This window comes from Fundulus heteroclitus, chromosome 20, assembly GCF_011125445.2.
Source record: "Fundulus heteroclitus isolate FHET01 chromosome 20, MU-UCD_Fhet_4.1, whole genome shotgun sequence".
In the NCBI taxonomy this organism is placed as follows: Eukaryota; Metazoa; Chordata; class Actinopteri; order Cyprinodontiformes; family Fundulidae; genus Fundulus; species Fundulus heteroclitus.
Genome location: NC_046380.1, coordinates 40,564,555 through 40,591,767, shown reverse-complemented (window position 1 = coordinate 40,591,767; position 27,213 = coordinate 40,564,555). Strand labels below are relative to the sequence as shown.

The window sequence follows — 27,213 nt, the reverse complement described above, 5'->3', positions numbered from 1 at the left end:
CCTGGAGCAGACTGACAGTGAGGCTGCACAGTACCACATGTCTGTGCTAAATCCCATTGCACAAAATGTAAATAATCTAATTGCAATAAAAAATTTAACTGTGAAATATGTACATGTCTCTCAGTTCTTCCTTAGCAGGACGCCTACTCTGACATAAAACATACTACAGAGCTCATAAAAAAAATCTTTAAAAAAACTAGATTTTTGTCTTTTTCATGTAATCAGGTTAAGTCAGTTGTATCTAAACTAAGTAATCCAAAAGAAAGCATTGCTGTAATTTGATTATTTTAATAAGCAATGTCACTTGTTATAATCTCAGGTTTTGGACAGGCATGATACTGGTGTAGCCTCAGTGTGCACGTGTGATCTAGCTCACAGAGGCCCAGCGAATGCTCAGACATATGAAAAATTAGGGGGAACATTGATTGGTACACTATTCTAATACTTGGTTATAGTTTGGGACTTATTCATATAGCGTACTATCAAATGTCACTGGTAAAAGAAAAAGAAAAACGTGTTATCTAATCATGTATGAGGACTTAAAAAGTACAATAGATTTTATATCTCACTTTTGGGATTATTACGCAGAGGCGAAGGATTAACATTCCTGAAAATTTCTTGTATAGTTCTTTAATATATATAACAGATATAGATGAATAAATTAAATAAACAGCAGATTGAAATTTCATTGAATTTGGGAATTTAAAAATATAAAGTTGAATAAACTTGTGAAATTATACAAAAAGGCCAAGACGTTGATGTGTGTATGTTAGTTTTCTTTGTAAAGGTTCAGGTTTAATGCCGTCCTTTTTACGACATGCAGACTGGTCTGAATAAATTAAAGAACATCTCATTTAATTCAATTAAATAAATCAACTTTTATAGTTGAAACATGCTCCTCAGGCCCTAATGAGATGTTGGTGACATGCTTTGCTCGGGTAAGCTCTTGGGGCCACTCTTCTGTTTCTCTCATAAGCTTTGAACTGCCATGTAATCATAACTTTAAATGCAAATTACACACATAAAGAGAAGAGACAGTATTCTGCCCCCGAGCTCATACGGAAGCACACAGTCTGCACAACACCACACATATCTACACACACAGGAAATATATGGGTAAAGTAAAGAAGATCTGGTGGCATTGAAAAAACAATGCTGTTTTGACTAGCACTTCCCAATTAGCAAAGTGCAGCAAATACATCTTGAAGTTTGCAGTGTTTTCATGTATTCTTGAACAGTCTGCAGAGAGAATGTATTTGATTTTATCATTTTTGATGTCTGGATAAGAAGGAAAAATTGAATTTTATATGTAAAAAAAAGCCAAACTTTCTTGTTTGTTCTGTATAAAAAATACATAAAAATCTGAATTTTTGAATAATAAAGGTCTTTGAAAATGTATGTATGTTAGGGCTATAACTAATGATTATTTTAACAACTGATTAATCGGTCCATTATTTTTGGGACTCCTTCAGCTTACAGGATGCATTCTCTGACGCAGTTCCAAAATTAGAAATAAAATGATCCAAAACCTGCGTTAAGTGAGCTGCTCCAGTCATTCACACTGATTTATCAGCTGTAATAACAGCAAAATATACAAAACAGAGGTGCCACACTCTGTATTTCCATGGTAGTTTTCCTCCATTTACGGATCTGTGCGGTCCAGACCGCTTTTGGTCTGGACCAAACAGGAGGATCAAAGGACTTTCAAGGTGTGAATACACCATTAGGCTCAAATTGTTGCCTTTTCAAAAGTAATTTCTCTATAGACAAATGACCTGGCCATGATATGATTAACACCTCTAAATAGAATTAATTTAATTGTATCGTTACAAAATAAGAACCTTTCAATGTTTTACTTAAACAATACAAAACAACTTGTATTCATGAACCTTAAACCCTACTGTGAAACATGATGGTGACAGCATCATGCTGTGGGGATTGTTTGCTTCAGCAGGAATATAGAAGCTGGAGCCTGGAGGCTTCCACTTGTAGCTAAACGCACTCTAGATTTTTGCTTGAAAGATAACTTGCGTCATTTTCTTTCTCCATTACAATGACAAGCTATTTTATGTGTTTCATTTAAGTCAGAACAGTCAAAAGAAATTCCTTTGGGGTAGTCAGACAGGTTCAGCGTTTTGGTAACAAATCTAGCATGCTGAGAAAACCTCAGAGTGATTCCTTTATTCCTCTTCACTGCATCTTTATCTTGCTGTGACTGAACAGCATGGCTTCCAGCGGCTGTCACAAGTGGGTCCACATCAAGTGCTGAATCTTCGTCAAGTACCAAAGCGCTCTGACTTCCATAATTAAAGCGGTACCCCTATTAGCGACGCAGTTACAGGCACAATCGGCTGTCATGAGATCAGATAGGTAACTGCCTTTCAGCACGTCAGCAACGAGCAGAGTCATCTCGCCGTGTGTTTGAACGGCTCAGCAGGGTGGAGGGTTCTGTTACTCTTCATATTATGGGGAGAATTTCATTAGGAACAGTGTTAGCAATTATTAGAAGGAAATGTGACACCAAGGTGGGTATTAGCCATGTTTGAAATTTACCATGTGTTGAACGTTGCCTTCTGTCTTTCAGAACTGGTTGGATCCCTCCAAAGAGATCAAGAAGCAGATGCGCAGTGAGTGTCTTTTCTGAAAAAGAATATTTCAGTGCAAAGCTTTTACTCCCTTTTTAAATGCAACTCTTAATGGAAGGCTTAAAATTACAAAACTGTGAAAAAACATTTTTCCTCTTACACAATTCCTCTGTTTTTGCTCTTTTGTCACTTTTTAAATTATTTGTATGGAACCAAGAAGTTTTTTTTTTTCTGCAAGAAATGGCTCTGTCGCCTCCTAAGACACAATTAGGAATTGCAAGTGGAATATCAATTAAAAACTCAAATCTTTTTACTTACATTTTATTCAAAAAGGATATTTTGAAAAAGTGATTCAGCCACTTCTCAATAATCAATTGATTTGTGTGCATTAGCATGACATAGACCATACCGGTCTTAAAATTGCTGGCCAGATATATGCCTGCTTTTAGAGGTATTTTGACCATGTATCCTTCATGTCCCGGAGTGTCAGCTCCTATTACTCTTAGACCTATTGTCCTCCTAATGTTTAGCTCCTTCCACAGATTTTTTATTAGATTAAAATCTAGACTCTTGTCTGGGCCACTCCAAACTGTTAATATTACTTCCAGTACGAAGAAACTTCCATCCAACGTTTTTACCCACTCAACAGTACATGGTCATGGATGTGGGTGGTGGGGGTGCCTGCCTCTAGTGATCACTACGTCAGAGAGATGCACTTGACAACCATGCACACATACACTCATACCTATTGACAATATTTAGACTGTGGGAAGAAGGCAGAATGCCCTGAGAGAACCCATGTATGCATGCAGAGAACATGCAAACTATATGCAAAAAGGTTTATTGCAACAAGACAAGAATGCGTACCACTGCATCACCCTACAGCCCTCACAAAAATACAGAAATCCAACATAAATTTGCCTAAGGGTATGAATAGTTTTAGGCATAGTTGTAAATATTTCACCAAACAAATTTTAATATCAGTTTTCAAATGATGATTTCAATTTTTAAGGGACAAAAGTTACCCAAACTAAGATGTTCTTGTGTTTCTTCAGTCACAATAGTCACACCCAGGTTTGTTTACCACCAGACCTTTATAATCAAGAAATCACATAAATAGAACCTGTCAGGAATAAAGCAACACATGGCGCCCAGATCTAAACAACTTAGCTTGATGAAAAGCAATGACATCCATCAGTCTGGAAAGGGTTGCTGAGTAATTTTGGAAGCTTTTGGACTCCAGCGCACCTCAGCAAGAGCTGCTAAAAGAGAAAACATGAAACAGTCGTAAACCTTACCAAGAGTCCATAAGTTGGCAACATACTTTAAGAGCTCATCAACAACTCAAGATGGAGGTCACAAAAGAACCCAAAGCAACATCTAAAGTTCCTCAGGTCTCATTTGCCTCGGTTACAATCAGTGTTCATGATTAAACAAGATGAAAGACATTTGACAAAAATAAGATCAATCCAAGAGTTGCAATCAAAAACACTGCTGAGTAAGAAGTTCTAAAGACAATGTTCACATTGTCTTTAGAAAAACAATTAGAAAAAACAAATTTTATTTTATTATGTGTATCATGAGTCATATTTTCAATTAAATATCTTGATGATCTCCAAGGATTTGGGAAAGATATTTTTTGAAGTGATGAGACAAAAGAACTTTTTGGAAGATCTCTGTCCCGTTTCATCTAGACTAAAAAATAAAAGTAAAATAAGGCAGAACAAAATAAAATCCAATCAACTGTCAAACATAGTGGTGGTAGTGTGATGACCTGGATGTTGCTTTGCTCGTTTTTTTTTTATCTAGGCAACTTGCCATAGTTGCTGGCACCATCAATTCTGCTCTCTTGTAAAAAATGTTGAAGGAGAATGTCCGCCCATCCTTTCAGGGCCTTAAGCTCAAGTGCTCTTCAGGTATTGAGCAGGACGCCTGCAAGTTAATCTCTTATTGGCTAATTAAAAAAAGACAAAAGAGAGTGGCCTAATCAAAGTTTGGACTCAAATCTAATTGAGATGCTGTGGTGTGACTTAAAACACGCAGTTCATGCCTGGAAAGCTTCCCATGTGGCTGAATTAAGAGTTCTGCTTAGAAGGCTTACAGATTTTTTACTGATTTCCAGTTATTACGATTTTTGCCAGACAGCAGATGTTGCAACAATGTCTACCTTTTTTCTTCAAATTGGTCCCATTGGTTTGTATAGCCTTTTTACCTTAATACATGAAATCCTCGTGTGAAAACAGCTTTTTGTATTTTTGAACGTTATCTTTGTTGGATATTAAAATTAGTTTACCAACACTGAAGATTAAGAAAATTAAGAAAGTAACCTATAAGTGTGCAAATAGTTTTTCCACAGCACAGTCTGCTGTTTTCTCTTAATGACTCAAGTTGTACTTCTAGATGTTTAGCCCTCATTACAACCTCTTTTCTCTCAGACAATCCATGGCAATTCGCCTTCGCTGTCAAGTTCTATCCTCCAGACCCCTCCCAGCTCACAGAGGACATTACCAGGTAGCGAAAACACACACACACACACACACACACACACACACACACACACACACACACACACACACACACACACACACACACACACACACACACACACACACACACACACCCTTCTCCCAATTTAACAGTTGTAACACCTCAGCTTCTGCAGTCAGTGTAAGGATTGCTCACACATCCTCTCTCCAGATGAGAGTCCTCCATTTATTCACTGATATCTGTTTTAACAAATGTATTGTAACAGTTCTCATGGCATATTTACTCCTATTTCAAAGCTTCCAAAATCCTTTCCCATTGATTGGCCCCGTACCGCCTCTGTCTGCCTGGGATTATCCAGGCTGATTACCTGTTGGATCCTGCATGATTCAGGCCGGTTCTACTGCCTAACTGCGGCCCCTCCCATCCTTCGCCTCCTTTTTCTCTTGTCACACAGATACTACCTGTGTCTGCAGCTGAGGGATGATATCCTGTCAGGTCGGCTGCCATGCTCGTTTGTCACCCACGCCCTCCTGGGCTCCTACGCCATTCAGGCCGAGCTGGGAGACTACGACCTGGATGACCACGGCTCCGATTACGTCAGCGACTTCCGCTTCGCTCCCAATCAGACCCGCGAGCTGGAGGAGAGGGTGATGGAGCTCCACCGAACCTACAAGTAATGACAGGATACACTGTTGCTTTAATGAGATTTTTTAGCAATCTCCAAATCTCTTGGGGTTATCTGCTGATGGGTTTTTTTTTCTGTTGTACTGAAACATTTAATCATGCACATGGCTTCTGATTGATGCGGTGACATTACCATACCGTCTGCCTCGAGATGCTCGCAGTCTGTATGAGAGCACTTTCCTAGTCAGTAGACTGTCTCCATGCTCTCATTTAGAAAGTTGGAAGTGAATACAATAAGCATATTCTGCAAGATTATTCCACCCACAGTCTGGATGATTCAGGTTTTAACCCTGATGATGTATACTGATGCAGTTACATATTTTTATGCGCACATTATTGTTATTCTGCACACAGGGGGATGACGCCTGCCGAGGCTGAAATGAACTTTTTGGAGAATGCGAAGAAGCTGTCCATGTATGGGGTGGACCTCCATCATGCTAAAGTTTGCAGCTTTCTAAATTCTTTCGATCCTTACGTAGGAGACGGCGGTCAGCACTGCTCATCAATCATGTGTGCCTGTGCTTGCTGCAGGATTCAGAAGGCATTGAAATAATGCTCGGGGTCTGTGCCAACGGCCTCCTGATTTACAGAGACAGGCTGAGAATCAACCGCTTCGCCTGGCCAAAGATCCTGAAGATTTCCTACAAGAGGAGCAACTTCTACATTAAAATAAGACCTGGCGAGGTAAGCCGTATGTGGAGAGTCATTAAAGGTTATTACATTTTCGATCAGGTCATTGGTGGAGAGTGTACAATTTCTCGAAATATGAGGGCAGATGAGACAAAAAAACCTGTGACACGTTAAAAGAAAAACTTGAAACACCAGGTAAAATTACAATGGAGCTTAATAAAGCTGCAATCAGAGGTTAAAATACGCAAACAATGGGCATGAGCATTATATCTATTTTGTTATTTTATTGGTGCATTTGATCTTAATACGCAGAATGATGATATAACACATATCGTCAATAACATTTTTTATTTTATTGACAATATGTAAGAATCGGGTTCGTTAGTTTCTTGAGGATTTTATCTCATCCATACAAGGTCAGAATTATACATCAGTGTTCAAATATGAATAAGTAAACTATCAATGATGTTTAGATAAAAAAAAAAAACTTTAAGCTGGACTTTAACTACCAGTACCACTGGAAGCAAAACAGTATAATGCTGTCATGCAACTGCAGGTTGTCTCAGTGTTCTTAAGCCGGGCATAAACTGCACGATATTTTCAATCGTTGCACTCATTTACAGCTCAAACTGTATGACGAAACCGCAGGGTTTAAAAGTTCACTGCTCACCATGTCTGTTCTTACACTGTACGGCCTGATGCTCTGATGCGATCTAAGTGCTCACACTGTACTTCTAAAAACCACACGTCGGACTCAGCCCCGTAGAGAGATGGCGCTACTCGTCTATCCGGAAGCCAAATGTCAACAGTAGAAGAAGAGAAAAACGAAAGTGTCAATGCTCGCTGTTAAATATAAGGCTCACAAGAACGAAACGCGCTGCGTTGGCAGTTCTACAAGTTGCTCCTCCGTAGTTTGACTCCATGTCACACGTACCGCCGCCATGCTTCTCTCCACGCCTATGTTTTCGTCTTGAGAAGAAGAAGAAAATTTTCCTTGTTTGCACATGCGCAAGGTTGGGGGAAATCGTCTCGTAGACACTCATGACTCTGCTTCAGCAGCAGGATGCGCTCACGATCACTCACGAGGGCCGACTGAATTTCAAACATGTTTGATTTTCATCCGACCGTCCGATTCCTGATCGTGAGGTGGTCATGAGAGGCTAATCGGCCCTTGATACCCTTTGTTTACTACACGACGCACGATGCCGCTGAAACTCGACCGGAAACAAAAATTTATCACATTACTGAAGAATCGTCCCAAAAAGAACAAAAAAACCGTACAGTGTATGCCCAGCTTTAGGTGTAGAAATGTGCCATTGTGAGAAGAAGCATCAGGAAAAACTAACAGAACGATAAAAAAGAAGACATACACACACAGTCACATACAAGCGTTCCAACAGTAAAATGATCCCTAACACACATGATGATTTTGGAATTAGTTATTCCTGGCTGCCATCGCGTTCTTGAAAGGACTTGATCCCAACCATATAGAAGATGTATGGACTGCACTACTGAGTCCCTTCAAGGATAAGGATCCAGTTTAAATAAACTCACTTAATGCTACCAAAATCTCTCAACAGTATTCAGGCAGAATTAAGCCAATAGTTTATTGATGGCTTCATTCATGTCTTCCCCCTCTCTCTCAACCCTATTTCCTGTCAGTTTATTGTCAAATTAAAAATAATATATATATATATATATATATATATATATATATATATATATATATATATATATATATATTATATATTTGCGTGTGTGTCTGGACATTTGGCATTGAACTGTAACGCTTAAAAAACTCTTCATATGAGAGTGCAAAATAAAAATGTCATCCATGCCTGTGATGTGTTTATGTAAACTTCTGACCGACATATTGAATTTGACACGTGGTGTGAATGTTTAACCACTCATTTTTTTTGTGTGCCTTTTTCTGTATCCTGTTCTGACAGTAGCCTGTAGGTAAACAGCATGTCGGGTCTTGCTGCCCTTACCTTGTCTGGGCAGATTTGCTCTGCGACAGGGGCAATAGTGGAATATTTGAGACAGCACGAGACTTTGTCTGGTTAAGCAGTTGTGATTGCTCAATTTGAGTTCATTATTAGGATTTTAGCTGAAGCCAAAAAAAAAATAATTGTTGGTATTTTGGGGGACTTGTTAGAAAAAATAAGTGCTTATGAAGATGCTTTTATACAGGTATACTGACTCACTTTAGGAACATTTGCTCATGAGCAGAGCTTTAATCTTCGTCAGAGTGTGAGAAAAAAAACATGGTCTGGGTGTTACAGTAGCTGCCAAGTCTACACACCCTTGTTAAAAGGCCGGGTTGATAAATACCCAGTAACAGTATGGGGCTGTTACCATCACTGTGAGCGTGTTGTTCAGTTGTTTAATCTACACCCTGTTGCTTTTTGTGCTAAACATTTCATTAACAATTTTGGCCCTAAAGTTCAAGTTTAGATTTATCACACCATGACACGTTCTTCCATCAGGTTTTGAGAAGTGGTAGCTAACCCTGGAAATTTTCTATGAAAGAAGATGTTTCTGTGTGACAACTGCGCTCCTTAGCCTAGATTTTTTGAAGAATACAGGGGATTGTTGCATGTAGAATACAACCAGTTCTTGTTGGAAATCCCTGATGCTCCCTCTGTAGACTTCTAGGCAAGTCTCCTTGACCAGGTTCAGTCTTGTCTTGTAATAATTTGGAGAAACGTCCCATTTTTGTGTTGTCAACGTTGTGCCGCATCTTCTTCGATCATTGATGACCTTCTTTGTAGTGGCATTGGGTATATACTGTCTCATGGAGATTTGTGTTATGTTTCCTGACTGATAGTTTTGAACAACTACATAATTTCCCTCCTTTGTAATCGGTCCAAATGACGGATTTAGCTCAAGGATTAAAAAGCGGAAAAGTCCGGAAAATCCTACTTGAATAACTTAACTTTAATTCATGAAAATCAGGTTCAATATAACTCATGGCAGATCGGACCACACAGGTTTGGGTTTTTCGGTTAAAATCTGCGGAATAATCGTTTTTTCCATAAATGACCCGGCATCTTAAAATGAGTCCGCGGACTTTTGACAGACACTAGGTCTCCTGTATTTTCTGGGGGCCGTAGCAGATATGAATGCGTGGTCTGTCGTGCTGGAAACCGACCCTGCTCTGCATGGTCAGAGACTGCGTGTTGGCCCTCCGTGCTCGGCTGCAAGGCAGCGCATCTTAACCTCCACGCTGAGCCTCGGTGTATTAGACTGCCCGGGTGAGACCCAGTCAAGTGAAAGGGTTGCACAGTGAGCCTGTGATCGAGCCAAATAAAGAAGCCCTTCAAAAGAGCTGCCACAGCTGCAGCCATAGTTAAAAAAGGAGAAAGTGTGTAAATATAGACCATGAAATAGTTTTCCATCCAGGATACTATGAACTTGTCTTTTACCCTTTCTTTGCAGTTGCCAATGCAATTTATGTATTTGCTTTTGTGTAGATCTAATTCTCAGCTCATCCTCATGTTTCCCTCTGTGTTTCTGCGTTTCTCTCCCTTGCAGTATGAGCAGTTTGAAAGTACCATCGGCTTTAAGCTTCCTAATCACAGAGCTGCCAAGAGGCTGTGGAAGGTCTGCATTGAGCACCACACCTTCTTCCGGTAAGAAACAAATGGCTGGAGAATTGGAGATCTGGTGGTCATCAGAGCGAAAATGAAGCTTCTGTGTTTCTGCAGCCACAGCGCTTTGCAAAAAGTATCCGTACCCCTTGAACATTTTCACATTTTGTGAGATCACAGTCACAAACTTCAAAGTATTTTATTCGGGATTTTAAATGATAGACTAGAACAAGATACCGAGTTCCAAAGTGCTGGTAGGATCATCTGTTGACAGGACAACTATTATTCATGATAGAAAAGAGTCATGTTTGAAAGAAAGTCATAAAAAGTCACCTTTAAGGTTTAGCATAGGAAACCTGAACATCACCCTGAAGGTACCCCCACAACGAAACATGCCATTGGCAGCAGTATGCTGTGGGAATTGCGTTTGTCTTTGGTCGCATTGGTTACTGCAACGGTGTTTTCACAGGTCTGCCCAATAATTACAGGTCTCCCTGTAATTCAGAGAATAGACTTTAAAACACTTCTGTTAGTTCATAAATCACTGAACGGCATAGCACCAAAATGCATCGAAGACCTGTTGTTGCTGTATTAACCCTCCAGACCACTGAGATCTTCTGGTTCTGGTCTACTCTGCATACCCAGAACCAGAACCAAACATGGAGAAGCAGCATTGTGTTCCTATGCTCCACAAATCTGGAACAAACTCTCAGAAAACTGCAAATCAGCCGAAACACTGAGTTCCTTTAAATCAAGACTGAACACCCACCTGTGTGGAGTTGCTTTCGAGCCATAACTGGACCATTGACCAATATGTTTGTTGTGTATTGATGTTTTCACCTGTTGCAATTTAATGTTTGCTGTCTCACAACCAGTTACTTTTTTCATGTCTGTATGATGTTTTTATGTTTTCATGGTGTAAAGCACTTTGAACTGCCTTGCTGCTGAAATGTGCTATACAAATAAACTTGACTTGACTTGGCTTGACTTCTCTTCAGCCAGGACGGGGTTGATGGACATATGGATGAAGCTAAAAATACGAGCCCTTCCATGAAAAACATGTTAGAGGCTGCAAAATACTTTAGACTTACACAGGTTCACCTTTCAGCAGGAAGTACTTAAACAAAAAACTATTAGGAGTGATTTAAAAAAAGAAAACAACTTCTGGTCTGTCATATAACATACTAGGGGTGTGAATACGTTTCAAGGCTCTGATTACAATGCAACCAAACCCTAGGCGTTATTTTGGCTTTAGCTTTGCTGATGATGTGATGATGAAATCATATAAAACGTAGCTTAAAAGCTTGAAGGTATTTGTCTCTAAGTTGTACTAAGTAGCAATGACAGCTCATTCATATGCAAAATTCTGCAGGGGCTGACACCCTCAGTGAAGCAGCTTTGCATTCGGGCAATAAATAGCTTTGCAAAACCTTTGGCAGATTGTCAGAACACGAGCCATAGTCCAATAACAAGTTAGCTGTATGGGATGGTGGCTAAACATCCCAAAGGGTTGACTGGTGATGTGACAAAAGCTTTTAATACATTGTAAAAAGTGTCTAGGCCTTTGCAGGGTTTTTTGGTTAATCAGCTGATTAAGGTGTTACATCATGAGTTTCCCATTGCGAATGGTTCACAACATTCTAGTTTTCTGAGACAAAACGTTTTGGAATTTCATTCCCTATAAGCCAAAATCATCAAAATTACATCAAATAAAGGCTTGAAATATTTCACTCTATGTGTAATAAATATAAATAATGCAAGTTTCACTTTCTGAAATGAAGGAGAAAAATTTACTTTTGTACGATATTCAATTTTTTTGATAGTTACTTGTATTTAAGGAGAGAAATGGAGAGTTTTGCAGTAAATCACATTTCCTTCTATTGTAAAATATGTCTTCAAAGCTCCCTTTCTTTTTCTTGTGTAGAAACATGTGGCGTTTTTGTTTTCCTAGCTTGGTTTCTCCAGAGCCTCCTCCTAAGGGCTTCTTGGTGATGGGTTCGAAGTTTCGATACAGTGGAAGGACGCAGGCTCAAACCAGACAGGCCAGCGCCCTCATTGACCGCCCTGCTCCTCACTTTGAGCGTTCCACCAGCAGAAGGTACCTGCTGTCCAGGAGCTTGGATGGTGGTGAGTAAATCTGTCTGATGAAGCTCAAACTAATACACCGTGCAGAGTTTATTTATAGTTGTTGAACTTTAACCACATTTCGCCACCTGACCAACAAAAACTTCAAAAAAAATTTTTTTTGGGGGGGTTGTCTTAGACCAACACAAAGTAGCGCATTACTGAAGTGGAGAAAATGTGCTACATTTATTTTCAAAAAGTGTTTTTACAAATAAAACAATTCTATGTGATTTACATTCATATTCAACCCCATTTACTTTGATATCCCTTAATAGAATTTATTCTAACCAGCAAATGTTTAACCTATTTGTAATTTAATTTTAGAGTAAATCCAGGTCTTCTTTAAAGGCCTCAGAGGTTTGTTGGAGAACAGCATCGTGAAGTACAGTAGACAGATTAGGTTAGCTGTGGCAGGGAGAACGTTCATCAGAGAAACAGCCAAGAGCACTATGGTAACTCTAGCACAGGGGTTCCCAAAGTAGGGTTCGAGAACACCCAGGGAGTGACCAGACACCTCTTTGGGGGGGGGGGGTCGCAAGATAATTTGATGCTAATGTACTTAATTTTTTTATTTTTTTTTAAACCAGTGCCAAAGTATAAATTTACAAGATGTTTAACATTCCACATTTTAACACAAAAGACTCCACTTTTTTGTAAGTTTCTTTTTTAAAGAAAAATACTACTTTATTCATAATGTTATAAGTGTATTTTCTCTTAGAACTTTGCCCCAAAAATGAAAAAAGAAAAAAAATCCCACCCACCAAAAGGGTATCACTAGTCTGTGGCACTGTGATTGTGGGGGTCACAGGCTGAAAAGTGTGTGAACCCCTGCTCTAGAGGAGATACAAAGATCTACAGCTGCAGTTGGAAAATCTGTTAACAGTACTACTGTCAGTTGTGCCCTTCTTTATTCTGGTCTTTATGGAAGAGAGAGCCTTTATTAAAATAAATCCACAGGACGGGCAGTTTGTCACAAGCCAGAGAGGGGACACAGCAACCAATGTGGAAGAAGGTATTCTGGTATGATGAGACCAAAACAAATCATTTTCCCCTTCGTGTAAATTGGCATGAAGGGCAGAAAAAAAACACTGATCATTTGTCATGTTTTGATTATGGGGTTGGACCCCAAACACAGACAGACAGGCATGAGCAGCACGGCAAGCTGAAAATGTAAAATAAATAAATAAATAAAGTGAAAAAAAAAAACATAGAAGGCAGGCATATGGAGAATGAGGCAGGACGTGTGGGCAAACAACGTGGACTTGATCAGGTATGGCATGAACAGAACAGTCCAGCAGTGAGAATGGGGCAAACAGGATAAGCACGTTCCAGTGCTTATCCAGGGTTGGTGCTAGAGCCAGTTCTGGTTCTGCAAAAAAAAAAAAAAAGGAAAAAGAAAAACGGTTTGTTTTTCCAACAGAGTACCAGGTCAGAGCCACAGTATTACATCATTAGACACGTCTCATAAATTAATAGCTGCTACTCCCGCTTTATTCTACTTTCATGAAAGATCGGCGTGCATGGAGACAGTTTTACCACGCAATTCATACTATTTATCTCAGGATCATTGTGGACAGATGCCCTGTTATTATCACCTTAATTTAATGCTGTTTTAAACAATAAGTGGTGCTTGTAAATGCTTCATGAACATAAGCAGTTAATCTCTCATTTCACCACCAGCTGGAAAACAGGAATTAAACACAGCTTTTAGAGCAAGATTTAATAACATGACCTGCTGATATTAAAAGACCAACGTGTAAAAGAACCGAGTCAGAATATGTATTTCTGTGGACAATTAACAGGAGTGAATGTAGCCATTGAGCTACTAAAATTATATATATATATATATATATATATATAGATAGATATATAATTAACGTGAGTTATTTTGATGCTTATCTAAAATCGGAATATTGTTAAAGTGATGTGTTTTTCAATATTTAACTTTTTTTGTTCTGGTTTTATTTTAAACATTGCAGCTGGCTACTGGTCTCCTTGAGGTCTCTAGCTTCTATACAAACCTGGTTCCTTCTTCTTGTCCAACAGCAAACAGGTGCTAAGTCAGTTGGTGGAAACGCAAACAACTGGTGTAAAGTAATTTCTACAACCAGTTAGGTACTGGCACCATTTGGTGAAAAAAAAAAAAATCCCCAGCAACAGGGTAGGCCTAAGTGGTAAGAGTACCAGGAGCTAAATGGATTACAAAACCTTACATATGCCCATCACCTTATTGTGTATCGGCCTTTTGTTTAAACGTGACTGGAATTCAGGATGCCATACAAAATGAATGCTCCTGTGTTATCTTCCTGGCATGGAATACTGTACTGAACCTCATCGATTCTGACTGTGCTTCATCTATTTGTCAAAAAGAATGGAAAAGTAAAAAAAAAAAAAAAAAAACTAAACAAACAAACAAATAAAACCTTGCAGCTATAATTGCATCAAAAGGCGACTACATGAAATGTGAACTCTGGGATACACAATACTAAACGCATGCTAGAGCTGTCAGGTTTTATTTGGAAAACATTTTGCAAACCATGATTTCTTTCCGCTGTGAAGTTATGCACTACTTTGTGTCGGTCTGTCACATTAAACCCTAATAAAATATATATTACGTCTGTGTTTATGATGAGACAAAATGTGGAAAAAAATTGTAGCAGCTGGACTAATTTTGCAAGACACTGTAGTTATCCACTCTAATAAAATGGATTCAGTGTGGCGGTTTTGCATTGGTTTGAATGACTCGAGGAGGATATGTTAGAGAGTACATTTATTTCAATTATCTGTGGACACTTTGAAGCCATGTCCCCCGGTGAGAAATAAGCAGCACACCCCAGCAGAGACTTCATACTGTCTGTCTTTCCTGAAATGTCCAGCGATTCGTCCAAAACTATTTAAGCTCCTCTGGCTGCTCCTGTGTGAAAACTCAACCTTTCTGAACCAGCAGAGTTCTCGCGACCGGTATCGTCCATGTGCGAGAACCACGACGGCCTGACCCGTCGCAGCGCCAGCGAACAGCGTCGACTCCACAGCCCCTCGGCAGACGAGCAGGAAACGGAGCTGGAGCCCAGCCTGGAGCAGGACGAAGAAGATAAGGAGCACGATCTGAGCCACGACATGGAGGAGGAGAAAGACCATGACGGCAACGTCACTCCAAGCAGAAAGAAAGAAATCAGGGTACGGACGTTTCAGCTAATTTGGAGATAACTCTGACTTTTTGATGTGCAGAGCTGAGGTGAGGATGTAAATAGGGGCAGAACTGTGAGCTTCTCAGCCCAATTGAGGTTTATCCCACAGGAGCATTACACTGTGGAGGCTTTTGGGGATTTAGCCTTTGCTAACTCTTCTCCTTTCACTCCTACTCACCCAGCTTTCATGCTCACACTGCACTCCTTATAAATCTCGCTAACAGCTTTACTGTATTTAACCCATTCGCAGTATGCTAAGAAAAGCAGACTGGATTCTGGTCTTCTGTCTCTAACGCTCTCTCTCTGTTCTTCAACCATTGCTGGCAACAAGGAGGAGGCTGGCTCTCCAGCTGACAGTAAACAGGAGGTATTTGGTTTCTGTTTGTTGGTCGGTTTAGTGTTTTTAATCATTCATCAGTAAATCTGTCAGGCTGTTCTTCATTACCTTAATGCTCACCTTTCTCTGGGGTTTGTGTCTGCAAGCGAGGCTTTCAAGAAAATCACCAGTGAATAACCTTAGCTTCGCTGCATAACATGCAAGTCCGTTTTACGGCTACATTAAAAAGGACATACGAGTGTAACATTTCAATGCAATATATTCAATTCAATTCTGTATCTTTATATAGCGCTAACTCACAGCACATGCCAAAAATAGAATTTTTTCCAAATCAAGTACATGCATTCCATCTACAGGCTTAAATCAGAGGCAACAGGACTTTCACTCAGTTTTTCTTAAAACATTTCCACACCTATCTAGGAGTCTTTGTCAATTCTGGCGGCTCGCACTTGAACGGGTGCTCAAGTCTGGTTGCCTCCCATTTAAGGCCATTCGTGGTTGCCATGACCTGGATAACTTAGAATTTGCACAAGCATACATTCCAATTGATCCCAGTTACCAAATAATGCATTCAAGTTCAGTTTAAAATGTAAATTAGTAAAATTTTAATCTAAGAAAATCCAGCAGATTGCACCGAGTCATGGACATGAAGCATTCACTCCTCCTGGATGAGCATGTGGCGGCTGTGGGCTGTCGCTTGCATTGTGTCGCTGAATTTGCAGCCATCCCTGATGTCGAGCATGCATGCAGCCACAGTGGAAAGGAAAACCCCTTTAAAAGAAAGAAACGTCTGTGTGAACAGGCCTATAGGTGGTTTAAGAGGACAGAGCATACCTGCAAAAAAAAGCAGACAAGCTCTGATCCAGAAGTATTTCCTATGTAAGAGAAAAGTATAAAGCTAGTTGCTCCTTTAGTACCTTCATCTAGGAGAGAGACGGGATTAAGTACTGATAGACAAGACCAAGTGTATCATCTCTAGAAAGAAGGTTAGGTTGCCAGCAGTATTTTAGCTGAGGATCCTCCTCCAGGATGATGCCTCATCTAAAGAGAATGTCAGGATGAAAAGAAAACAGAACATAAAGTTAAAAACTGAAATAACAGCAAATAATGCAAACGATTCAGAGTAGTAGGAGGATGTAGCTAAGCTCAAATGCAGAAACATTGTGATCATTTCTATTGCCTGAACTGGAATCATGATGCTTGGTAGCCACGGGATTCTGGTGGCAGATTCTGGAGACACCTTTATACCCAATGTGGGGCCATGATGATGGAAGCCTGTACCATTTGAACCAATAGGAAAATAATACTGAAGTAGCCATTTTTCAGCTCTAAGAGGGCAGCACTGAGATGGTTTTGAGACAAATGTGGCAGAACCAAGCTCACATGAAAATGTAAATAATGGCACTGTGACATTGAAGTAGCGTCCTTAGGCACAGTTTATACAGTTTATCTGCAAAAAAAGTTGATTTGGGTGTGTGTTACACTTTAGATAACAAGTTTGCATTACGTCATGTGTTCATCTGAAATGTATTCTTTGGTTAGCTTCATGTCTTTTTTTTCTGTCTTCATCTCCAAGTCGTATTTTTTCTCACAGCAATTTCTAAATATGCCTTACTCTGATGTCTAAGATGTTAGACCTCTGTCCTCCACGTCTCCCTGCCTGTCTTCTCACTGACCCTCCATCTTGTGTCTGGACATTCTCCTCGCACCTTTGACCTTGCACTCTTCATTTCTGCACCTTCTCTTGCACGCCTGTTCTCCTGCCCCAACTCAGCTCTCTCAGTTGGACCAGGAGACCACTCCTCGGCACAAAAAGGAGGTACAGGTTCCTGAACTCGGCTTTAGCACTGTTTGCTGTGCGTGCTGTTTTTGCTTCTGTTTCTTTCGCCTGTAGACGATTAAAACTGCTGAGAATTTATTGCATCCACAACTTTGGTGTAGAAGGATGCATTATTTTTTGCTCACGTGTCAGTAAAGTGTCAGCACTTTTATTTATTCCATGTTAAAACAAGAGCTCACATTTGAGGTTCTTGCTTCTGCAAAAGCACATGCCTTAGAGAAACTTTAGAATTTGTCGCTGTGCTGAAAGGATCAAAGCTCCTCTATTGTTCAAGGACATAGTTGAAAATGTCTGAACTCCTCCTTGAATGATTAGAATAATTATGGAACTGCCAGAAAAAAAACTGGGGTTAAGGAGCATTTCACTCAGAACTGTGAAAATGTCGGGACTCAAGGGAGTATTTAATTATGGTGCTACATGAATGCATCATTGACTCTGTCATCATTTCAAATAAACAAACAACCCAAACAAAAACGTAATAAGAAGCAGAATTTTAATCAGCAAACAAATTAATAGATGTTTCATATTCATTTTATCATTCATGAACTTTGGAGCGAGAGCTTGATTAAAGTGCTTGTTTATGTCTCTAGTACCAATTCAGCTGTGACCATAATTGTTTTTGGTTTTGTCTCAGACTAGCATTAAAGGAGACACGCACAAAATAGTAGAAACGCAAGCGTAATCTGCTCTCAGCCCAAGTGTAAGCCCGTCTTTTGGCATACATTCCAGCGTACGAAGCATTGTCTCCCAGCCCAGTTCATGCGAACGTGAGCCCTGCTGTTTAAAACCAGGCGCCCTGATTCGCTGCTAACGCCTGCCTCTCTCTCGTGGTCTCCTCCAGTTTCATGATAAATCTAAGGACGTCTTGCTGAAGCACCAGGCCAGCATCAACGAGCTGAAGAGGGCCCTGAGGGAGCCCAACAGCAAGCTGATGAACCGCGAGAAGCGTCTTTCTGCGACGTCTCCGACGGCAACTCCGGAGAAGAAAGCTGTGAGTAGGGGCTGGGTGGGTGGGTGGTTGGGTGGGGTCAGCCGGTGCCACTTCTGACACGTCGCTCTCTGAAAAAGGACGGCATGCTTTGATGTTAAATTGAAATGACTTGTGACGTGACTCCTTTTAATTTCAGGCAAAAAAATGACCCTAATTTAAGCCAGTTGTCTGTGGACAGCTTACATGTTGTATAGATACCCCTGGAGCTGTTTTACATTTTGTCGTGTTACAGCAGCAAAGTTCAATGCATTGCATAAAGATTGTAAGTGGTTGATCATGAAAACGTAGGGCTTGATTGTGAAATACAAGGCATATTTTTTTAGAAATAGAATTCTCAAAACTGTGGATGCAATTGTATTCATCCCCCTAAGTCAATGCTCGAGTGCAGCAGTTACAGCTCCTTTTGCTATGTCTCAACCAGCTCTGCACAGGCAGACACTGACATTTATGCCCAGTCTTCTTTGTAAAACAGCTCAAGCTCTGTCAGATTGGATATAATGCATCTCTGGGCATAATTGTTCTGTCCTGCCACAGATTTTCAATTGGATTTAGGTCTGGACTTCACCTAGGGCATTCAAACACATGAAGGCTTTGATCTTTTCTAACTATTCCATTGTAATTCCATCCATCTTTCCATATAACCTCAGTTCCTGCTTAAGTAAACCCTCCCCACAGCATGATGCTGCCACCACCGTGTTTCACTGTGGGGAGGGTGTCTTCAGATGAATGTGCAGTGTTAGTTTTCCACCATTTATGCATGTAGCCCAAAATGCCAAAATGCTATATTCTACATTTCTTTCTACTTTACTTAAATTTACATGTGTCATGTGTCCTTGATATGGTTTGTGACTCATGGCTTTCTTTCAACAATGGCTTTCTTCCTGCCTGTCTTCCATAAACGCCGTATATGTTGCCGACAGATTCTCCAAACTGAGCTGTAGAGCTCAGTTGTCACAAGTCTCTTCCATACTCCCACCATTGCCAAATGTTGGAGTGAACAGTCCTCTTCCAGATGTGTGAAGCATGGCATTTTGTTTTGGAACCTATTCCTACAGCTGACTGCAGCTTTATCCCATTAACTCCACAGTACACCCTCTTCCACATGATTGCTATGCCCCCTATCTTTTTGGTATGTCCCTTTTACAACCAAACCCTGCTTTTAACCTCCCCTCAGCTTTCTCTCTGACCTTCCTGCTGTGTTCCTTTGTCTTCATGATGCTTTGTCCATTAATGTTCTCTGCCAAACCACTGAGAGCCTCACTGAACATTTTGCAACTATACTGAGATTTAAGTTAGGTACTGGACTAAATGTACTAAGTAGGTGACCTCTGAGTGAATGTATTTAGACTGAGGGGTATCTGGGTAACGATGAATACGAATACATGCCACACTTCTCAGATTTCTATTTGTGAAAACTACAAAAACCCTCCAGAATTGCCTGTCCCCTTTGACACTATGCACAACTTTGCGTTTATCCGTCACATAAAATCCCTATAAATGTTTGTTGTTTCATATGCGTATCTCATGTTTGGGGTCTGAAGAGGAGTTGTGCAGTCATGGGACTTAAAATAGGATAGAAAAACAAGTTGATCGGCAAAGGCTGGGTTTGCCTGCATTTCCAAATCTCTCTGCAAAGATATCTACACCCACAGGAACAATTGGGCCCATTTTGTTTTAGGAAGTGTTTAATGGAGTTCATTTTGTCTTCCTCAAGAGTTCCAGGTGTAATCCCTTTAATATCTCAGAGATATTTGTGGATGGTACTTAATTTGAGTCGTTTGAAAAGAGATCATCAGTCATGTTTATTCCCTTTGATCGCTAATTAGTGACAGTGTTCTTTCTGCCAAATAACTAAATCGGTTTAAGCTTTTATCCCATTCTGTAAACTGAGATTGGATATCGGATAGCGCTTGTTTTTCCCGGTGCCTAAGTTGCCCCTCAGTCAATATCGCATTTGCCATTTGCATCAATCGGATTAAGTCGGAAGAATGCCAGATGTTGTCTCCAGCAGGAAGTGTTATCTGTAGCGAGCCTCATTCCAGAAAAGTGGTGCTTTTAGTCTGTGACAGTGTTCCTTAGGCCAGACGGTGGAAGCTGACGTTAAACATCCAACAGGGCTCCAAATGATCATCGCTCTTAGCAGAAGGTCTTTTGGACAAAGTCAGCTTCATGTGGGAAAGGTTGAATTGCACAAATAAATAGGGCGCTAACCATTGCAGTGGAGGAGGCAGGCATTTCCTCATGTCATCATGAGAAAATCCACCTCAATGTCTTCTACAAGCACATGATTGGTGCAACCGGCTCCAGTAAAGCAAAGTCTTGGAATTCCTTCTAGCTCCGAATTAATCTCATTCAACATGTTGGTAAGATCGTTTAGAAACGGCATATCTAGCAGCCATTGATCATCATTAAGTTACTCATATGCTACGCATTTTGTCACATGGTGAAAGACCTTAATCTCCGGACAGAGCTCTTGAAATCTCTGCAAGAATCCCCCCCCCCCCACACACACACACACACGCGCGCTAAGCCGCCTCACGTCTCAGCGTGTGACGAGAGTTCAGAGCAGGTTTTATCTGCTACAGTTGTCTTTCAAAGGATCTCGCTCGGAAAGAACAAGCTTTTTATTTGTCACTACATCCATTATCTCCGGCGTGTTTGTCATCTTCACGCACAATGCTTGTTGATGTATTATAAGGTGATAATTAAAGGAAGTCAAGCAAAAATGTCATCTTCCCTTGGTGAGACTGTTAACAGCTCCTCCAGTCACAACTGGGCTGCATCGCTTATGTCCGTCAAGTTGTTTAACTGTAGTGAAAAACACTCTCAGTCTGCGACTTCTCTCCAGAACTGCTGCGGCAATTCCTCACCCGTCCTTTCACAGCTTTGTGGAGCTGTATTTGTGACAAATGAGACAAACGTACTTTCAGTATGCGCTAGTGATGACTAAGTCCTCCTCTCTTTCCCAGTGGAAATGGTATGCTTTTGGTGTCTTGGCCCCCTTCCCCACATGTTTTATTAATCATCAGTTGTCAGCAGATATAGCATTTGGTATGCTAGCAGCTTTTTTGGTGCATTTTGGCCAAGTGGTCAGAGAGCAAGACGCTTGCTGCAATGTTGTCGGTTCAAATCACACAGGCTACCAATCATGGTCCCCGAGCAAGACCCTCAGTCCCAGAATGCTCTCCAGGCTTCATCCAGTGACAGCCCACAGCTCCTTAGGAGATGGGTTAAATAAAGATTGTTATCATTAGCTATCTAAACCTACAGGAGTTTTGCCTTGCTTTGTCGTCAAGATAGGGATGCCATATATTTTGGTCTTAAAACCAGTGTTGGCCGATGTTTATTTCCATCTTGTTGCCATTTGTATGTGTCGTGGTCATGGAGGGGGTTAGCCATGTGTTTTTTGTTGTTGCATGTGACACCAATGCAACGCAAGGTTGTGGGTCGATCTCCTGAAGCAACGTCAGTAGCGTGGTCATTCTTTTCACTGTCGAAGTGTGGCATGGCCACCCAGACTGATTTACGCTGTATACAAAATGTATCAGCCTGGAAAGGAGCTGGTAGAGCCCAATTTCAAAGGCGGGACTAACAGGGTCAGCGTCAACAAGTTAGAACCAATCAGATATCCACAGATGTGATGCAAAACACTCCAAATTACACTTTTTGTAATTTGTGGTCTGGAAAACATGTCATTCCATTGTGCAAACTCTCCAGTAAATGATTTTTGCCGCTTTTGTCTAAAAAAATCTGAGGGTGCATGGTGTACTCACATGCACTTTGCTAATTTTCTAAGGCACCAAGAAACACAAATGTCTTTATGTACCTTAACTGTTATGGTTACATAAAAACACTGCTGCATTATGAGGGATTCTGGAGAGTGACGCATTGTAAAGTCCCGCCTCCCGTGCTGTGATTGGTCCAGTCTGTTTTAGACCGGAAAGTACGGAGCCTTACCAGAGTCAGTCTGGCTGGCCGGGCTAAGGGAAATGCAAATCTCGGTAAATATCAAGTATCGGACATAACAGCTGTCATAATAGCAAATACGGCCTTCGGCCCTAATTATCACATTGTGCATCCCTTCTTATGTTCAATAACTTGTACGGATCTACACAACACAGTTGTTATGGAAATTTAATGTGACAAAGTTTGAAGCAATGGCTGACAGGCCATCCGTTATAACAGAGAAATATTATATTGTAACGGAAAAGCATGTGAGTCGTTAACAGCTAATTATTATTAATATTATTGTTATTATTGTTATTATTATTATCATTATTATTATTATTATTTTAATTTCAGCATCTAGGACAGGCCAGACTTAAATGGCCTTTCAAAACATTTTTGATAGATATCAAGTTTGGAGGCTTATGTAACTGGAACACTGACTCTTTCTGCCATTTCTATTTCCTACTCTTTGCATGAAATTATGTTTCTAGCTAATTGACTGCTTCATTTTTAGTCCGACCTCTAACTGTTGTTCTTCTTTCTCTCCTCTGCTGCGTGTCGGCCAGTTGGGGGGCCGAGCAGTGGGAAAAGACCCTGTTAACAGCCCTTCTGTTGAGGGTTTCGTCCAGAAGGCTCTGGTGACTTCACCTGAGGTTGCTCATCTTTCACTGTTCCTCTTCATGAAACAGTTTAACGTTGGTGCAAAGCACTTATCAGCATGCGCCAGTTTCAACTTTTCCTCATTTGTCTTTACTGAATTAATTAATTAATCCACGTGGATCTCATTGAATTAGAAAATAATTGAAAAGTTTCCTCATTTTGGTAAATCAAATTCAAAATGTAATTAATTACACACATAAGTGAAGTGTAAGTTAATTTTGAGGATTATGGCTTATAGGCTGTAAGCTATAGTTAATAAAGACTCTATAGTCAGTTGCTCAGAAGAATGGAATATTGCATAAGAACAGTTAGACAACATTTTTGAATTACATAAATGTTATATAACGTCCACACAATCACAGGGAAACCTGATAACGTTATACTTGTCCAGCAGTCAGTCATTGACACCCTCCTGATGGAAGGTCCCTGCTAAAGACGCTGTCTGGAAGCATTTTAATGGAAAGTAAAGTGAAAGAAAAAAGTGTGTTAGAAAAACCACAGCATTAGGAAGATGAAAGCCCACTTAAGAGTTTGGAGTAGATTGACAAGGTGTGGACTGCAGCTAAAGTCAGCACTTCATGATCCACCACCCACAGACATACCCAGGGCAGGAGCAACTCTCACATTCTTTGTGTTAAGGCTCTCCTCAACCAGAGACAAAATTAGAATCATCTCAGAAGAGCTAAGGAGAAAAGAGCCTGGACCGCTTATCAGTGGTCCAAAGCCGTCATATCAGATGAAAGTAAAGTTTTTATCTCATTTGGAAGTCAAGGTCCGAGAGTGTGGCAGATGAGTGGAGAGGCACAGCATCCAAGTTGCTTGAGGTTCATCGTTAGCTTCCTCTGTCAGTGATGATCTGAGCAGCCATGACATCTACTGGGGTTGGGCCACTGTGTTTTATTAAGTTCAATGTCAGGGCAGCCAGGAGATATTAGAGCACTCAATGATTTCACAAGCGTGTATTCCAGCACATGCCCAGACTGCCAAAAGTACCAGTACCTGGTTCAGGGACCATGGTGCTACTGTGCTGACCTGTGAATTCGCCTGACTTGAACCACACAGAGAATCTATGCTCTGTTGTAATGGTCTCAAGCTCCAGTTCTGGAGGGTCGGTGTCCTGCAACTTGTTGATGCGTCTCTGCTTCAACACACCTGACTCCAATATGAGCTCATTAGCAGAGCTCTGCAGAACTTGACTGCAAGCTAGTGAGCCATTTGATGCATTTGATCTAAAAGTTGCAGGACATCGGCCCTGGAGGATTTGAGTTTGAGACCACTGTTCTATTGTAAAGTGGGAGATGAGACACACCAGAGCCAGCAATGCCGACGTGCTTCCTTAACACCTGAACAGAACCACAGGCTGATGGCCTGCATGTCATGCTGGGCTGACAGAAATTATCAAATGGAGCCTAACCAAGTGTTGAGTGCATATACTGTACTATACATGGACTTGGGTTTCAGTAGGCTGATATTTCTGCATTGAAAATCCCATTTCTATGGGTCTTTAGTAGTATTTAAATAGTCTTAGGAGCATAATTGTAGTTTTTCATGAGCTGTAAGCCATTATTATCAAAACCAACACTTAACATCACTTTGTGTGTAATGACTCTTTATAATATACATTTCACATATCAAATTTAATGACTTTGACAAATTAACTATTTGTTGCTATTCTAAATTATTAGGATGCATCTTGATGTAACTTGAACATACAGGTGTTTGTACATATCTGCATGTTTTACTCCTACTTATGAGATGGAGACCATTTTTTAGATGTCATTGTTTTCTAGCCATTGTACTCAGCATTTCTAACTGTGCTTAATCTATACCAACATGTAGGGCTCTGAGGAGTGGGTATTGATTGAAAAACAGCAACCTTATCAAGCAGACCATGACTGGAGGGCAGAAGAAAAGAACAAATCTCACATATCTGATTCCTCGTGGGAGAAAAAGGAGCTGGAAAAAGAGATAGACATTACCAAAATGATACTTAAAGAGGAAGCAGGGTATAACAGGAGGGAAGTGCAAAGCCATATTGATGAATTTCCATCAACAAGAACACCCAGAGAGAAGGCTGTATGCTCTGAGACTTGGCCTTCAGCGATTCAATTACCTGAGAATGTAGACTGGTTACTAGATAAATCTCAAAATAAACCCTTTCAAGCCTCCGGCCCCGAGGCAAACAGAGATGCGGCTCCAGGCTCACGCCAGACAAAGGAAAAGATGGGTTCCAAAGCGAGGAAAAAAAGCAGACCCCAGAGCCTAAATGTGGGAATCCCTGCAGAACTCGTCAACAGGAAGTCTGGGAGTGATTCCTCCGCAGAGGAAAATGAAGACTCAGACTCAGACAACACATCAGAAAAAACATCCAAAAGAGGACATCACAGTGATACATCTCCAGTGATCATAAGGAAAGACAACCAGGGATTACCAAAGGATCAGTTTGTTAGTGGATACAAAGACAACAGGAAAGAGGAATGTGGTGAGGGAAAGGAGGTCTCCAGTCAAGGAGTAGAGCAGGTAAAGAGAAAGGTCAATCAGATGGGAGGGGCAACCATTGATTTAGGCTTATTAAATGGACCCGGAAATATAGAACATGACAGTTCTTTACCCAGCGGTAAAGGAGAACATGCGGTGAAGGTCCGAGGAAAGGGTCTTATTGACAACAAAGAGCTAGCAGAAGTAAAACTTCGACAAGTCCGGACACACGAAAGAAAGGTCAGTAGCTCTGGTGGAGAGGATGTCGAAGGTTTCTTGGGCGAGAGAAGCCACAGGACATCTCTACACCGGCTGTCAGGCAGCAGCTACCAGTCAGAGATCACCAGGATCGTTCCCCTGAAGCCAGAGCGTTCAAAGAGTGTTGCATGCAAGGACGAAAGAGAGCAGACGGGGCACGAGGAGTTCACGCGGGTCGTCAAACGAGAATACCGCTGGTCAGTGGGCTCTCCGGAGGGATCCTCTGACCTGCACTGGACCGACATCCCCAGCTTCCATCCAGCCTTCCCTGGAGATCCAGAGGGTTTTGCTAAAACGGAACATCTAGATGAAGGCTTTCAGAGCAGCAGAGGCCCCGCAGAAAACCAGCAGTTCAGTTCAAAGACTTCAGTGCTTCCCAAAATGGCTCCCCCAGCTCCGCCAGTGAAAACACAGAAAGCCAAGGAGTCTGGGCTAATACTGCGGAATAGCAGAAATGCCGGCAGGGAGCAGAGCCTGGACGCAGCCAAGAAGAGACACTCGGTAACTCTGCTTGGCACCTGCTTTTCAGTCATTGGAAATAAAGCATGAGCTTCAGACAGACTCGCACACCATGTATTTCTTTTCAACAGTTTCAGTGATCTGGCACACTCATCCATCTTACATGTTTTTAAAGGAGCATGCACTGCAAGCTCCTTTACCAGCAAAGGTCTGCCAGAATGTTTGGACATTTTCCAACATGGCTTGCCGGTTGGTCCCATCTCATTCCCCCTCAACATGCACCACACTGGGCAGCAGATCTGGCATATCTGCACTGACTGTGAAGGTTTACCAAGACAAAACATATTGCTTTGTCTTTTAAAACTTAACAGCCTTGGGCATCATAGAGGATTATCCCTCTCTATGATGCCCTTTGCACAGTTATATATCTTTTTCAAACGCAAAAGGCAAAACAGTTACTTGAATATGGATTTTATTAAATTGAATATATCACATATTTGTAGGGAAAAAGGACTGCAATCCAGGACTTTTTGGGAAAGGTATTATCTTCAGGAATCAGAACAAAATGTAGCATAGAATGTGTGGGAAATTATTGAAACTCACCTCAAATTTATAAAAAATTAACTCTTCAGATTAATGTCAACAAATCAGCAATATTGCACATGTAGGGCATTTATTTCCTTCAACGTCACCTGCATGGAAAGAAAGCAATGATAGAAAGACACTGATGCCTCCGACTGTGAAACCCCAGCAGGCAGTGAGCAGCCAAACAAAGCAGCTCAGTGCCTGACTCAGTCAGATTTGCTGCTTCTCATTCCACTGCCGCCATCATTGGGAGTTTGCACACATTTGGCACTGGAATGGATTTGAAAAGAATAGACATGACAGCTTTCATCTTTTTCCACCTTTTCATCTGAGTCGAGCTCTCGCGTAGCGGATTAAACAGGGATG

At 40.9% G+C, this 27,213-nt stretch overlaps 1 protein-coding gene across 9 annotated transcripts in view; it reads left to right on the top strand.

Moving 5' to 3' along the window:
* The window catches only part of LOC105934533 (band 4.1-like protein 1), a 133,367-nt gene that overhangs the window by 87,980 nt on the left and 18,174 nt on the right, over positions 1 to 27,213 (top strand). For 3 of the 9 annotated variants that reach the window (XM_036151197.1, XM_036151198.1, XM_012874576.3), the window contains 13 exons: positions 2,585 to 2,627; positions 5,021 to 5,096; positions 5,527 to 5,745; positions 6,111 to 6,198; positions 6,288 to 6,440; positions 9,924 to 10,021; positions 11,931 to 12,106; positions 15,048 to 15,280; positions 15,623 to 15,658; positions 17,403 to 17,447; positions 18,310 to 18,459; positions 22,974 to 23,060; positions 24,907 to 26,304. In XM_036151197.1, coding sequence (XP_036007090.1) covers positions 2,585 to 2,627; positions 5,021 to 5,096; positions 5,527 to 5,745; positions 6,111 to 6,198; positions 6,288 to 6,440; positions 9,924 to 10,021; positions 11,931 to 12,106; positions 15,048 to 15,280; positions 15,623 to 15,658; positions 17,403 to 17,447; positions 18,310 to 18,459; positions 22,974 to 23,060; positions 24,907 to 26,304 — 2,802 coding nt within the window. The remainder of the gene's footprint in view (positions 1 to 2,584; positions 2,628 to 5,020; positions 5,097 to 5,526; positions 5,746 to 6,110; positions 6,199 to 6,287; positions 6,441 to 9,923; positions 10,022 to 11,930; positions 12,107 to 15,047; positions 15,281 to 15,622; positions 15,659 to 17,402; positions 17,448 to 18,309; positions 18,460 to 22,973; positions 23,061 to 24,906; positions 26,305 to 27,213) is intronic. The other 6 variants (XM_012874624.3, XM_021322669.2, XM_012874593.3 and 3 more) reach the window with 5 other exon arrangements.